General features: G+C 40.0%; 1 protein-coding gene across 2 annotated transcripts in view; it reads right to left on the reverse strand.

Moving 5' to 3' along the window:
• lsr (lipolysis stimulated lipoprotein receptor) overlaps positions 1-9,496 on the reverse strand; it is a 45,651-nt gene extending 36,155 nt beyond the window's left edge. The window contains exons 1-6 of one of the 2 annotated variants that reach the window (XM_062539675.1): positions 9,243-9,496; positions 7,055-7,393; positions 6,726-6,845; positions 6,121-6,177; positions 1,616-1,762; positions 899-1,096 (exon numbers count right to left, since the gene is read on the reverse strand). In XM_062539675.1, coding sequence (XP_062395659.1) covers positions 899-1,096; positions 1,616-1,762; positions 6,121-6,177; positions 6,726-6,845; positions 7,055-7,393; positions 9,243-9,285 — 904 coding nt within the window. In that variant the 5' untranslated portion in view covers positions 9,286-9,496. The remainder of the gene's footprint in view (positions 1-898; positions 1,097-1,615; positions 1,763-6,120; positions 6,178-6,725; positions 6,846-7,054; positions 7,394-9,242) is intronic. The other variant, XM_062539677.1, reaches the window with a different exon arrangement.
• Between the last annotated feature and the right edge of the window lie 5,094 nt (positions 9,497-14,590).

Consider the following 14,590-nt stretch of genomic DNA (forward strand, 5'->3'; position numbering starts at 1 on the left):
ACATAATCCATTCAGAGAGCTAGATGGCAACCATAATTCTTTTAATTGCAAACAGAAATGTGGGGTAACATGTCAGTACATCCATTTCGAAAGCAATGAAGCGTTCCTATAGCAACTTAATATGGCGCATATTATTAATATTGGCACTGATGAGAATAATGTGTGGATATGGACAAAGAGCTGCACACAAAATGGAAATAGGATGAAATTTCATGTATATCCCATGTGAATTTTCTCATGCAAAAGGTTTATCACAGCACCTAGCCGCTAGTATCACTGGACAGCTCTGGTTCAGCTCTTTAATGCCATCTATGCGATTTATGTGCGATAACTACTGCAATTGAATTTGAATGCATATTACCATGATTTTTATGGGGCTCTTGATCTTCATCTTAGGGTGGTTTCAACCCTCTAGGCCTAACGACGTCCCTGGCATCAATGATTGTAGATAGGTGAAATATATGAAAATGTCAAGGTTTATAGACAACCTCAAAATCGTCAGTCAGGCCACTTGGAAGTGTTAATGCTAACTTACTAACTGAAATGTTCAGGGCTCAGCTCAGAATAGGTCATTCTTCTAGGCTTTGTAATTTACATTCTGTTTGCAGTAGTCATTTTATTTTAGTGACATACGGCTGGGCTGATTGAGTTTTCCTCTACGTCTACCAACAATGTTGACAATGAAGATCCTGCCACTACCTCAAATTCAAATGGCTAGCAAAACTCAACACTGAACTTCATAGGATTCTTATCGGAATCCAAACATTGATAGGCCTATAGTTCTCTGTTGCAGTGCTCTATTTATTCTTTTAATAGTAACCTTAAAAACACACCATATTTTACTCAAGATATTCCACGACCAACCTTTGAAATTAATTGATTGTGATTTAATACATACTTGAGCTGGCACGATCATAGTCACTGACGAAGTTGGTTGGTGGTGCTATGCCCATACCCTGAGGCATGGGTAGCATTGGGATTGCTGGCGTGTTTCCTCCAAATCCATGGACAGGCTGGGCATACATGCTGGGTGCATACAGGGTTGGTGCGTATTGACTAGGCACACCAGATTTGACTGCTTTTCCTGCCTCATACACTAAACAGAGAGGTTGAGAAAACAGACTTAGTTTGAGACATCATTTTCAGTTCCTGAAAACATCACTCCCAAAAAGATCATTACTAATAGGGTGAACACTGCCACAGAGGTGACTATATGATACAACCAAAATACTAGCCCACAATATTATTGTGATTCTTACGATTTCAATACTCAATATATTGTCTAGGGATTAAACTATCAATATAGTCGACTATTAATAGTTGCCAACTATTCTGATAATCGATTACTCTGTTTGTCATTTTTAAAGGAAAATACATCAACATTTTCTGAACGTAGCTTCTTAAAGATTCTCTGCTTTACATACTCCTCTATGACAGTGAACTAAATATCTTGGACAAAACAAGGCATTTGGAGATTAGGGAAACAATGATTTGTTCACTATTTTCTGACATTTTATGACCAGAGAACTAATTGTTAGTTGCAGCCTTTACACCTCTAATGACAAGAGATACAATATTTTGTGTAAAATGTTTTGGACAGTTCAAGGGTACTCACATGCCCGGGGACAGCAACAGCGCTCCGGACAACAGGGGCAGCTCACATAGCAGCAACATGTGTGAGGGCAACACTGGCACCAGCAGATACCAATAAGGAGCAACAACAAGAAGAAGCCTATTACCACCAGGGCAACCAGCAGCTTATCTGTGAGAATACAGAATGAAAAAGTTAATCTTTTTACATCAACACATTAATAAATATGAATGAACTTGAACTGTTGTCTATAGGTCTATTTTGTTAGCGATTGCCACATTGAGTTAGCATAGTTTGAATAATGAAATGAAACCTCTCTGAACTCCAAATATCAATTCAGCTAATTACTTTAATGACATGTGATAGAATGACATAATCTTAATGTTTCGGACACCCTACCATGACATATTATTAATGATGGGTATTTGCAGCCAATATTGAGTAAGTATTTTGGCTAAAGCCTTCTCCTACTATCCTGAATCTCAATGTCCTCCCTCAGGTTTAAGTTCTGAACCCTCAAAAACGAAACTGATATCCTTCGATAAGTGTTGAGAGGCTGTACAGCTTCAAAATGTTAATCGTTAAATTGACAACACCAAAAATGTGGGTAACACTTTATTTTAAGGTGTCGCTGTTACAGTGTACCTACCTAATTAGGTACAGAGGTACAACATGTGTAACAACATGTACTAGCATGTACTAAAATTGTACTTGCTTAATGTATTTGTAGGTACCTACATATGCATATGCAATAGTTGCATTGTAATGCTGAGTGCTTTTACAAAACGTTGCCAATTTGCCTACATTTTTCATCAGCGGTAAGGGGCTGACCCGAGACCTGCTGGATGGGGTAAATCTAGTCATGATGGATTTAATATGAAAGTAATTAACTAGTACACTTAACAGGTTTATTCCACTGTATCAAAGAGTAACAAAGGTGTAGCAGTGCAGCTGCTACATGTAGAGTAAGGACAATGAGGCCTTGACTAGAGCTAAGAATGGTTTGTATATTAAATCTATCCTGACCAGATTTACCCCATCCAGCTGGTCTCAGGTCAGCTCTTTGCCTCTGATGAAAAATGTAGGCAAATGGCAAAGTTTTGTAAAAGCACTCACTATAACAATGTAATAACTATATAGGTACCCACAAATACATAATGCAAGTATAATGCTAGTACATGCTCATACGTTGTTACACAGGTTGTACCTCTGTACATAATTAGGTAGGTACACTGTAACAGTGACACATTAAAATAAAGTGTTACCAAAATGGGTAGCCTCCCTTTCGGTAACCCTGTTTAACACGTCACAACACTTAGCCTGGGTGTTCCCATCCTGCCTTGCGCGGTGATTTCTTTTACGCTGCTAAGGCAGTCTGGAAACTAACACCCACATTTTCGCCTGATGTTGGCGACAAATCACAGAACAGGGGAGAAAGCAAGACCATGATGAGCTATGCACAGACGCATATCACAGACAGCCATGGCGCCCAATGAACGGATCTGGGCATTTTTTCCAAATACGAGAAAATGAATGTCTGGTTGCCAGACCAGGTCTCATTTGAGAAGTGGTAGGCGCTAGCCAGGCTACACAACACTATGAATTGTTGGTAATTCCCTTGGGTGAAGTCTGCAGAGATGTAAACATATTCAAAAAGGGAACAGAAAGGGTGCGAGTGAGCCCTCACAATTTCACTGTGGGACAGTGTGTGTGTGTGTGTATGTGTGTGTGGGGGGGGGGATTAAGATAAGATAAGAAAATACTCTAATGTCTGTTGACACAGAAATGTGTCTTGCATTACAGCTCAGGAATCAGCAGACAAAAAACATGACAAAATAACATAAAAGATGCGTAACATGTAAAGTGGGGTTCAGATTCTTTGGTGTGAATTGGGCTTAAGACATGTAGCCTACAAACAAATAAGACTACGAGTGAGGGGTCTCACATTCCAATAAGTTATAGGCAAGGATCTTATATTAAAGAGCGGGTGTGTGGCTGTATGAGTTGAAGGAGAGGTGTCTCCCTGTTTGTATTTATTTCTCCTAAAGATGCATCCCAAAGCATCTTCTGGATGGCAGGAGCTGGAACTCAAATGCAACACATGGGAGGCATCCAGTGCAATCTTGTCTGCCAGCCTGAGGTGTGTTTAGTCCAACTGTCAAAGAAGTGATCCTTCATTGTGTGACCCACCAACTTCGAGCAAATGCTCCAAAGTAACTTGGGGGTGAATCCTCCCATTTACGCGTTTTTGAGCATAAGCCCTTTTTTACATGCTTCGGTTAAGCACTGTTCAGTTATGCATATGCTCCCATTCCTGCTTCTGTCACACCCACAGCACACAAGTATGAAATCAAGACGGCCTTATGAAAAAGGCGTGTACGGTACTCATTTTAGGACATCCTCAGACTCAGAAAAACATCTGTCATCCTCAGACAAAACTGCCTCAGTGTCAGAAAAACCTCCGTCATCCTCAGACAAAACTGCTTCAAACCAAAATATCCGTCATCTTCAGACAAAACTGCCTCAGCGTCAGAAAAACCTCTGTCATCCTCGGATAAAGCTGCTTTGAAAGAAAATATCTGTCATCTTCAGACAAAGCTGCCACAGCGTCAGAAAAATCTCTGTCATCCTCAGACAAAACTACCTGAACTGGTGAAGGTGAAACTTAAGCGAGTCAGAAAAACAAAGAATGCATTGAGCTAGCTAAGTGCTATCAAAGTTGCGCTGTGCGCCAGAGCCAGTGAGTGCACGCATTGAAACGTGAGAGGTATGTATCAACTCGTCTTAGTTAAGGGAATAACGTAGTTTAATATGAAAAAAACGGTGAAGCGTTCCTTTAAGGATCTTTCATCTTTCAGGCAGTTTTGTCTGAAGATGACAGAGGTTTTTCTGGCTCTGGGGCAGTTTTATCTCAGGATGACTGTTATTTTGGTTTGAAGCAGTTTTATGTGAGGCAGTTTTGTCTGAAGATGACAGAGGTTTTTCTGACGCTGAGGGAGTTTTGTCTGAGGATGACAGAGGTTTTTCTGTGTCTGACACCCGAGTCTGAGGATGTCTTAAAATGAACAATGTACGCGTGATTTATTTAGATGATATGAAAACATGGAAAATGAACTCTCTCATTTGCTGTGTTTACATGATGTTTTTTTAATTCCGAATTAATTATTCGGAATTAAATTGTTTAAATTAAAATATTCTCCTTCGAGTTTACATGAAAATAATAATTCCAAATTGGCGTTTACATGGAACATACATTAATTCGGCTTTATTTTATTCCGCTCAATGTCTGGGGGTTGTAGTATATAGTGCCGCGCACTGATACACTGGAGGTGAATGTGACATGCGCAATGTTATGTTAAGTGTAGTTTTGTGAAGTGACTCACTGATAAAGTTCAGTTATACCTGTGTGTAAAATAAATAGACGCTTCTAACACCTCCTGTGCCTTATTAAGAAGCTACGGCGACAACAACAAGTTATTACAGGGGTCGGAAAGGGTTCCGATTGGACAGGTGGCGTAGCCCAATTAAGGTCTACCGAAAGAAAACAAACTCTAGCTGGCTACCGGCTTTAACCGGTACCGGAATCAAGTTTTATTCAGAATTACGTTTGTTTTATTCGGAATTAAAGCTCTCATATAAACGCAGCAATTGACTCTCTGAATGTTATTTAAGTCCAGAAAGAACATCTGCCAGCCAACAAACCTGCTTTCCACTTCGCTAAACCAACAGGTACTAATAGGTGTGGTGCCTGCAACCATTGCCACACAATTTTGAGGGCAAATAAGTTCATGGATGTACATACACAGAGAAGTTTCCAAGTTTGCAGCTTTTCTAACTGTAACACCACTTTTGTGGTTCATAAGTTAGAATGTGAATGTGGCTATTTTTCTGTAGGCCGCACCAAACACGAACTTCGACAAAGACTGGCTGAGCACAAGAATGCCATTAGGACCCAGAACCCCAACTATCCAATGGCCCAGCATTACAAGTCTACCGGCCACACTAACCAGGTCAAGGCCATGGTCATTGAAGTAATCCCAAAAAACATCAGGGGTGGAGACAGACTGAAGTGTCTCTTCCAAAGGAAAACATTCTGGATACACACACTTAAAGCCAGTACACACCCTGGCCTCAATGAGGAAATTGACTTTTCACCATTCCGGTGATCATTATCAACAATATGCATAGTTTTTTTACCAACAATGTGACCTTGTAATACAAGTACAATATAATAATGTACAATCTTGCAATGTAAAATCATGCATGCTTACAGTTTTGGTGATTTGGACAAGCTCTATGTGAGATGCTTTTTGTGTGTGTGTGGGGGACTCTTGTGTACTGAAAAACATAGCGTTATTCGTTTGTTTGTATTACAATTCATAAACAAACAACTATTGAAATAACAACTCATTTTTAGATTTGGATTCTCAATTGAATATCAAATGAACAAATGGTACACAGACCTTACCCACTTATCTACACACACACAACAACAACAACAAAAGGAACTGGTCCACAGTTATGTGTACCTTCCATGACCAGTAAGTCAATGCCAGGCAGGAGGTCTGTAGTATTTGCCTTTCTCTCTGTGAAGGAAAGATAAAGTACCATTTACTGAACATTGTTCTGTTCAGTAATTGAGTCTTCAACCTACAATTTGCCCTGCCCTCTAATCTCGGCTTTTACAGGAGTCTCTGTTCAGTTGTACGAACACCCTCAACGCACCACCAAAGTCCTTCACAGAGGACAAAAACAAACAACGTACAATATATCTCCCTTGAGTGTGATAACACTATGTATAAAACAATAGGTTTCAATATCTTGAGACAACAATGGGAAACAAAACAACAAATTCATTCATCGTGGAATAATGAAACATTCAACACCAGCAGTCTGATCTGCATGAAAATGGTCTTAACCCATAAGAGCCGACAGATTTTCTGAATTAAAAGTTACAGGAAATGGAGGAGCCTTTATAGAGCGAACAGTACTGGATTGGTTTGTGACGGCCATGTCTCCATGGGCTCTTATGGGTTAAGTGTGCTTATAGCCATTTTACCATTCTTCCAGATCGAGAGAGAGAGGGAGAGAGAAAGATAAAAATAGGGAAAAAAATAGAAATAGTCCTACTGACCAAGCACGATGAGCTCTGTATAACACTCTCCATTTCCTGTGAGATCCTGGTCAGAGGCCACAGAACACAGATACACACCACTGTCTCCCCATGCAGTCTGAGCAATATTTAGATCTGCATCTATGAAAAAGTAGAACACAGTGAAAATTAGCAACAGCATAAACATGGCCGGTCCTTATGTATGAAAATGTGTTTGTTTTCCTTCTCCTTCAACTTTTGAGCCTTAATGGAAACTACTTCGCAAATGGATGAGCGGACCAGGCTAATACCCAAAGTTAGAATATGAAAGCATACTAAGCATTATTTGAATTATCAGAAAATTCACTCACTATTTATGATGCTGATCCTTCGGCCCTGATAATCTGATCCAAGTGTGACAGAGATGCGTTTGGATGCTACTATGCGCACTGTCCGCTGGCTGTCAGGACACTCAATCACTGGATCATAATTTGGATTGGCTTGAGATAGAGCACTATCAGAACTACTTGGGTTCAGTGCCATCTCAATTGGGTCCCTGCAGTAAGATTTGTACTTCCATGTGATCAGAGGGGGGTTCTGGTCTGATGTCTGATACTGGCACTGAAGGGTAACAGGCTGGAACAAGATGACCACATATCTCTTCACTGGGCACTGGACATTAATAGCCATGGTACAGCTTGTGAAGAACACTGAAATAAATAAATAAATAAAAACAGTCAATGATGTTTGGTTGTGCTTTTTTACTGGAAAGAAAACATGTTAGCACCTAAATATCAATACACCATAGTTGCCATAATCAAGATGCAGCTTGCAGGTCATAAACATAGCTGTGCAGTATTGCCACAAAGGATATCATCAATACAACATTTCAGTTCTTGAAACTGACTGTTTTAAACTGTAAATGTATAATTATAACATTAATTATATTATAATTATATTATATTATATTATATTATAATACAATAATTATATGGCACATCGGAGGAAGCTGTTGCTCAATGGTGTCCCAGATCACATACAAGCTCAATTCAACTCAATATGTGGGCTCATTCAACTTCAAGCAATCATGGAACTGACATGAAAAGCAAATATAAGCTACCATGAATCCATTATTAATTGTAGGAAAAAGGCTACATGAACAAAAGTGAAATTTGTTACTGTAACTAGGTGTTAAGAAAAGCTTCGTAGGCCATTTGCCAGGTGCCATCTACAACCCCCATCTTCTCTGGAAGTCATGTGGGAAGCATTCATACTCTTCAACATGAAACTATATCTACATAATACAACATTCACCTTAAATTATTTTATTTTGTCTTCAAACCTTGTTTTCCCCCTTTTTAACAGAGACTAGGTTAAACACAGGTGCAATAACCAATTAGGGGAACTGTGCCCTCCCAGTTACAACTTCTTTAACTCTCCTAGCATCTGCTGCCTTGGAGGAGGTTTAGAGCAGATGTTTATAAGGATTTCTTTAATGCTGCCCTTCTGTTACTGATACTTGACAAGTTTTGAGGTTTCTATGTTCAAATTAATTTCTGATTTCCAGTACTCTGCATTGTTGTTTCTCGACTCCTTAAACAATGCATTGCTGCATTTCTATTAGATATGTTCTGAATTTACATTTTCTGTCATTCTAACAAAATAAACTAAGATGAAACCAATCTGTCACTGATTAAATATCTAGGCTTAAGGCAGTTTGTAGGCTAGTTTGTGTGTTTTATTATTGCTATTACATGTAGCCAAGGCGTTACTGACCCTGTTGTTATAACCTCCAAGTTTTGATGTGTGCGTTTCCTACCACACATAACCTAGCATGATTTCCATTTTTATTGGACTACCATATTTCTCAAGTACTTTGGCTAAACTGTTTCCTCTATCGAATGGCAAAAAAATGACCTTCCAGGCACCAAGCTGGTATCAGAGTGATTATTTCTGTCATTCTCAGTATTCTAGTGGTAGTGCAATATGTTTCTTTAACCTCAGCTAACGTTACTTCATGGCTCAATGAGGAAGTGTAACAGGGAAGCTGCACCGGGTGCGTAACTGAAGCGTTCCGCTCGCGACGCGAAAAAGCAATAGCACAATTTCCCACCCAAACGTAGTCTACTCGCTGCTGTCACGTCTGGAGTAGCAACTTCAATTGATTATAATGTTGCAGCAGACGCTGTGCGAACGTAACGCGCAATTATCTCATTTACGCGCCGAGTGTAGGGCCGCAGAGTACGCTGCAACAAATAGTCACACCCATGGGAAGACAGGTTTCGGGGAGGCAAAACTTTGGCAATGGGCTGTCGAGACATGTTAAAAGGAATGTTACCATTTCCTAAAGGCCTATTCAAGTTGCAAATGTAAGGTGCAACTGGTGCGATTATAATACAAAACAGAGTCAATTTAGGTGATGTGTTCTCATCACTGAAAACTTAATTCACGCACAGATAGTTGGCCTATTTACCTAGGTGAAAACGTTTATATTATTTTTAGGCCTGGCATAACTTTTCATTAGCAGGTATAACGCAGGTATAAGATGTGTCATCTTACCTGTGAAAATAAGCAGCGCCAGCAGCCTCATTTTGTGGTACATTATAGGTAGGCTTAGCCTAACCTCTACCAGGATCAAGACAAAATAAAAGTTAAATTACGAATAATCCAGGTATTAGAAGAGAAAATATGTTATAGTAGCCTATTCACTGTTGTGTTGAAACAAGTCATTCCTCCATTTTGATTTCTCGAAAAGAGTTTCACCAAAACCGTGAGTCAACAGGTGAGAGACCTGGAGCTCAGAATGTGTATGGTTAACCAACGGGAGGCACGTTAAACATGAAAATGTATTATCTCACAGTTGACCTCTGTTGTTCATGTAAACTGGACCTCTTACAAAAACAACGCGGACTTGAAAAAATATATAGGAATGCTTTTTGGATTACGTTTGAAACCAATAAAGAAATAACAAATGAGCAGAACACCACGCCCAGCTTCAGGTCCCTTACCCCCCTCCCCCGGTAGTAAGAATTTCACATGGTATGCTCCACTCTAACATCACGGTAATGGTTAACTCAGCCTCAGCGGAGGCCCACAGCTGTGGCCACGGCCTATCAGTAATTGAGCCAGACCATTAAAATGGAGCCAGTTTTGGATACGTCGTAAGTCCAAGGTAGCCAATAGGCCTACAACTACCCTAGAATGACAAAATATGTGATAGCAATGTGTTGTGTTATCAACCTTATGCCTCTATGCAGGGATAGATTGAATACAGGTATTATATATACCAATATAGGTCTATGTTAAACATCTTAAATAGATATCCCAACAAAACCCCCTGAAAACACTGTAGTCCAGGACACTATGTTCAGACCAATTCATTCGTTCAGTTTTTTTGGGGATTATGAAAACTATATAGTTTTGGAATCCTTAGAACCTGAAGAATTAGGAAATCATTGTTTGACAATTTTCAGAAGTCATTAAAGCAGTCATTTTGGGTCTTGAAAATGGTGTACTATTGCATTAAAAACGCCATATATAATGCTATACTGGTAGATAGGGTAACATTTTTAAACTTTTATGTATCACCACAAAACTTTCCCAGTTATTCACTTACATTAAGACAAGATTTTTTTGTATTACAAGTTTTCTGAAATGTAATGTTTAAATATGCAAATGAATATGCAAATGAGGCTTAATATACTATAGGCGTTAATTTGCACAAACTTCCAAACCTGACATGTAGGCCTATATAGTATATATAATAGTATATAATAGTAGCTATCCTTTATGGAGGATTAAGGTTTTAGCCCTTTATTATTAAAACACTTAATAGTTCCTGATAAAAAACAGTACTATTAAAAACAATGATACAAATAAAAAAAAACTGATGGGTAAGCAGGAATAAGCAGGGCAATTGTGTGGAAACAGCTCTTGCCAATGCTGTGGAACACAAAAATCTTCCAAGGCATCGCATGTATGCACACCTTCTCCTGAAGAAGGGAAACATTTGTCTGCTTTGCTGCCAACAACACTGATTTTGCTGAGGACACAGTTGATGGCAAGGGCGCCCTTCATGGAACAGTTGTGGCAGTTTACGAAAGAACTGATGCTCCTGGTGAAGTAGGCTACTGTAGTTCCCCCTCCTCTCACAATTAGTGACACTAAGAGTATGTCAGTCATAGCCTAGAAATCTAGATGCACCCTAGCAGCAGCAAATGTTGGTCATGGTAGTCGAGCAACTTTCCGTTGGCTTGCAAGCTGGAAAATCTAAACTTCTATTGGGCCAATCCCATTTCTATAGAGTTGGTGGGTGGGCTTAACATAATGATGACTGACCTGCGACCATAAGTTGCGACTGTTAAGTGTGAATTCCCCGTCCTGCTACTTGAAAACAAGAAGATGATTGGATGTACTATCCTATTGCATGGAGAGGGAATTTGAAAGACAACCGTTTATTCAATCTTGATGTGGGTCTGGCTCGTCAGGCTATGTCAGTCACACCATGCCATGTAAAAATATTACATTGCGATCAGCCCAAACCAAAGCAAAATAAACCAGTGAAGCAGATTTCAGTAAACAAAGATGGTATCTCTGGAACCCATCAGCTGCATCACCTAGGTTGGGTAGTTGCCTCTGCAGTATCCAGGTTGAAGTCAGAAGAGAGCACAAGTAATGTCCCATGTTAGGCTGGGCTAGCTGTACCGCTACTTCCCGAAGTGGCACATGAGTGGTCAACCCTCCTGACTGATTATGCAGGCAAACCAACTACGTCGCCTGGCAGTTGGTGAAGAACATCCAACTGTTATCTCTTTTGACATGGCCCTCTACGAGAAGGCTGTTCAACTGTTGGATTCCAGACCTGATCTGAAAAAACTCTGTTGTTCCAAGGCTTGGGGAATTGCACACCACAATGGCTGCTCTGAGAGCTGTTGGGATTTCTATTAAAAATTCAGGTACTGTATAGATGATGCCTGGATAGAACCTGATGTCTTTGGTGCAGCAACAACGAGGCAAATCCTGAAGTGTACACACAACAAGCGTTCTTTGCGTGGCCATTATTTACTCATATTTGGCTCTGTACGAATTGGTTCTGGAGGAATTCTTAATGGAGAACCCACAGCTGAGAGATGTTTGCTGGCAGGCAACAGAGCAAGTTGAACCGGCCTGCTCTGAGAAGGACACATCTACCATGGTTGAGTGTACAATGCAGGCTAATAGTACATTCCTTGAAGCTTTGACTAATGCTGAATTTGTGAAATCATTAAATGAGTGGGAAGCAAACAAAGCTAAAAATGCAATGTTCAGATCCATCATGAATTACATCAAGTGGAGACAATTCTCTTCTACTGTAGGTGGCAGCTTCTCGCACTGCTGATCTTGCACTCCACCTTCAAACTGCAGAAGGACTTAGCAAGCTTTTCCTTGCATTTGACAGAATCATATACAACTCCCCCAAGCTCATCATATCCTCTGCTGCAGGACACTCAAATAGCAACATCCAATTGCACTTTGAAAGAAACAACCATAAAGAAGCAGATACCTTGATTCATCATGCAGTTTTGGCATCAAATCGCAACCCCCCTGATGCAATGCTGATGTTCTTCTCTCCTGACTCTGATGTTCTATTATTGGTCATAGCAAACTAGAAGACTTGAAAGATACTTGTATTTCAATGACATCTGGGATTCTGCAAGTGGAACCAATTTGGACAGCTCTAGGTGTAGATAATGCAAAGTCTTTACCAGCATTTCATGCATTCACAGCAGCAGCCAACACCAGGCGCTTTTCTGGAATAGAAAAGGCCACATGGTTCAACATCTACTTGAAAGCAGATGATTGTGTCCTCAGTGCTCTACAGATGCTCTCACAAAAAAGTGAAAATGATCAGCTATCTACTTTGGTGAAGTTTGTATGTGCTGCATACTTACCAAAGAAGGTTCATATTGAAGGTTCAGTGTTGTCGGAAGCAAAGCAAACAAATGTTACCCTTCTTCAGGAAAGGGTGTGCATATATGCCTTGAAAGTGTTTTGTGTTTTCTACCACAGCATTGGCAAGAGCTGTTTCCACACAATAGCCCTGCTTATTCATAAGACCCACCAGTTTTTTTTTTAAACTTGACTCATGGTAAACAGTCAATTCCACAGCCAGCAGCATTGAAAAGGTTCTTGATTGAGGAATACATAAATGAAGGCGTTTTCTGCCATTGTTTTTAAATACTTGATAGTTACTTTTTTATCAGGAACTATTAAGTGTTTTAATAATAAAGGGCTAAAACCTTAATCCTCCATAAAGGATAGCTACTATTATACCACTGCTTGGTCAAATTTGCTATTGTGATGCGCTATTTGGAACGTGCATTATTTTTCTATATACCGCACGGCTATGAAGTAGTTCGTTTTTTTGGGCTTATTACACTTGAATATCAATTCGCCAATGTGAATGTAACGGTAAAAACAGCAACGTTGTATCTAAGACAGCGGCAATATAAACGAAAATGATAGTAGCAGTGGTATAAGCGGGATAATCAACTCCGCGTCCTGTGCGTTTATAGGAAAATAATGCACTTATCGAAGTGTAAAGTCCCCTCCGCCTGCGGCGTCGGGTCCTTATTACCACTTCGAACGTGCATTATTTTCCTATAAACGCACGGCGCGTCGTTGATTATCCCTTACTTATATGTACATGTCAGGTTTGGAAGTTTGTGCAAATTAACTCCTATTTCAGTATATTAAGCCTCATTTGCATATTTAAACATTACATTTCAGAAAACTTGTAATACAAAAAAATCTTGTCTTAATGTAAGTGAATAACTGGGAAAGTTTTGTGGTGATACATAGAAGTTTACGTGTTTCATGCTGGCTACACGTGAACAACTCATACTTAATTCAACATAAGGTCTACAGACCTTAGAGGTGTACATTTCATTTCCATACATCAAAGCGTTCGCCCGTGGCAGCCAATCAAATTCGATGGCGAAGCCTCCAAACAGGAAGTGAGGTCAAATCTCGGAAACGCTTTGAGGCGTCAATACCATATTTGGTGGGATGATTCTGGACACCATCCAAAGCAGTCTCGGTAAATTTGGAGTAATTTGGCCACTAGGGGGCACCGCAATTAGCAAAAAAGCATTTTGGCTCATATCTCTTTACGTGTTTGGGATGACATCTACATTTTTGCATTGGAGGTGCTCTGGGACATACCACTTGTGAACCTAGGCAACCCGTGTCGTCAGTGTAAGAATTCGGCAATCGAGGGCAACGCCGCCAAACTTGAAGCAGCTTTGCGTCTTGGCCAAACTTTGGCGCTTTGACCTGAGGGCGAGCGGTTGCGTCTCCTGCCCGGGGCTCTGCTGTGGCGCGTTGGAGCAAGCACACTTCGCACTTTCCCACCGTGGACATGTTTTCTAGTTTTCTTATTTCTTGTCTTACTATTCTTAACTTATATGTCCCCCCCCTTACCTGCTCAGGGACTGGCGGATTGAAATTAGCTGTTAGCTATAATCTGGTGCAAGTCATTTCTTTACTGTATGTAACTAATGAACCTTGTACATGGTCCCTGCTTTAAATAAACCAAATAAACTAAACTAAACTAAACAAGTATTAATTTAAGACCAAACATGAATGTATTATTCACAACATACATTTACAGGGATTTCACAGGTGACCCTCTCCACTGTATACGGGTAAGACAGGCAAGGCTTTGTGGGGTGCCTAGCCAGAGCCAGCTAGGACAACAATGAGCTATCAGAAGCTCACACAGATGTAAATTAGCAACAAAAGCAGCTCTAATCTGCTTCAAAGGAATAAAAAAATCTGGCCTTACACAATGCACATATCATTTTACATGATTTTTTTCAAACCTTTATTAATGTATTCATAAGCTAATTGATTCATGGTATTAAGTA

Source organism: Sardina pilchardus, chromosome 6 (genome assembly GCF_963854185.1).
Source record: "Sardina pilchardus chromosome 6, fSarPil1.1, whole genome shotgun sequence".
NCBI classification, from domain to species: Eukaryota; Metazoa; Chordata; class Actinopteri; order Clupeiformes; family Clupeidae; genus Sardina; species Sardina pilchardus.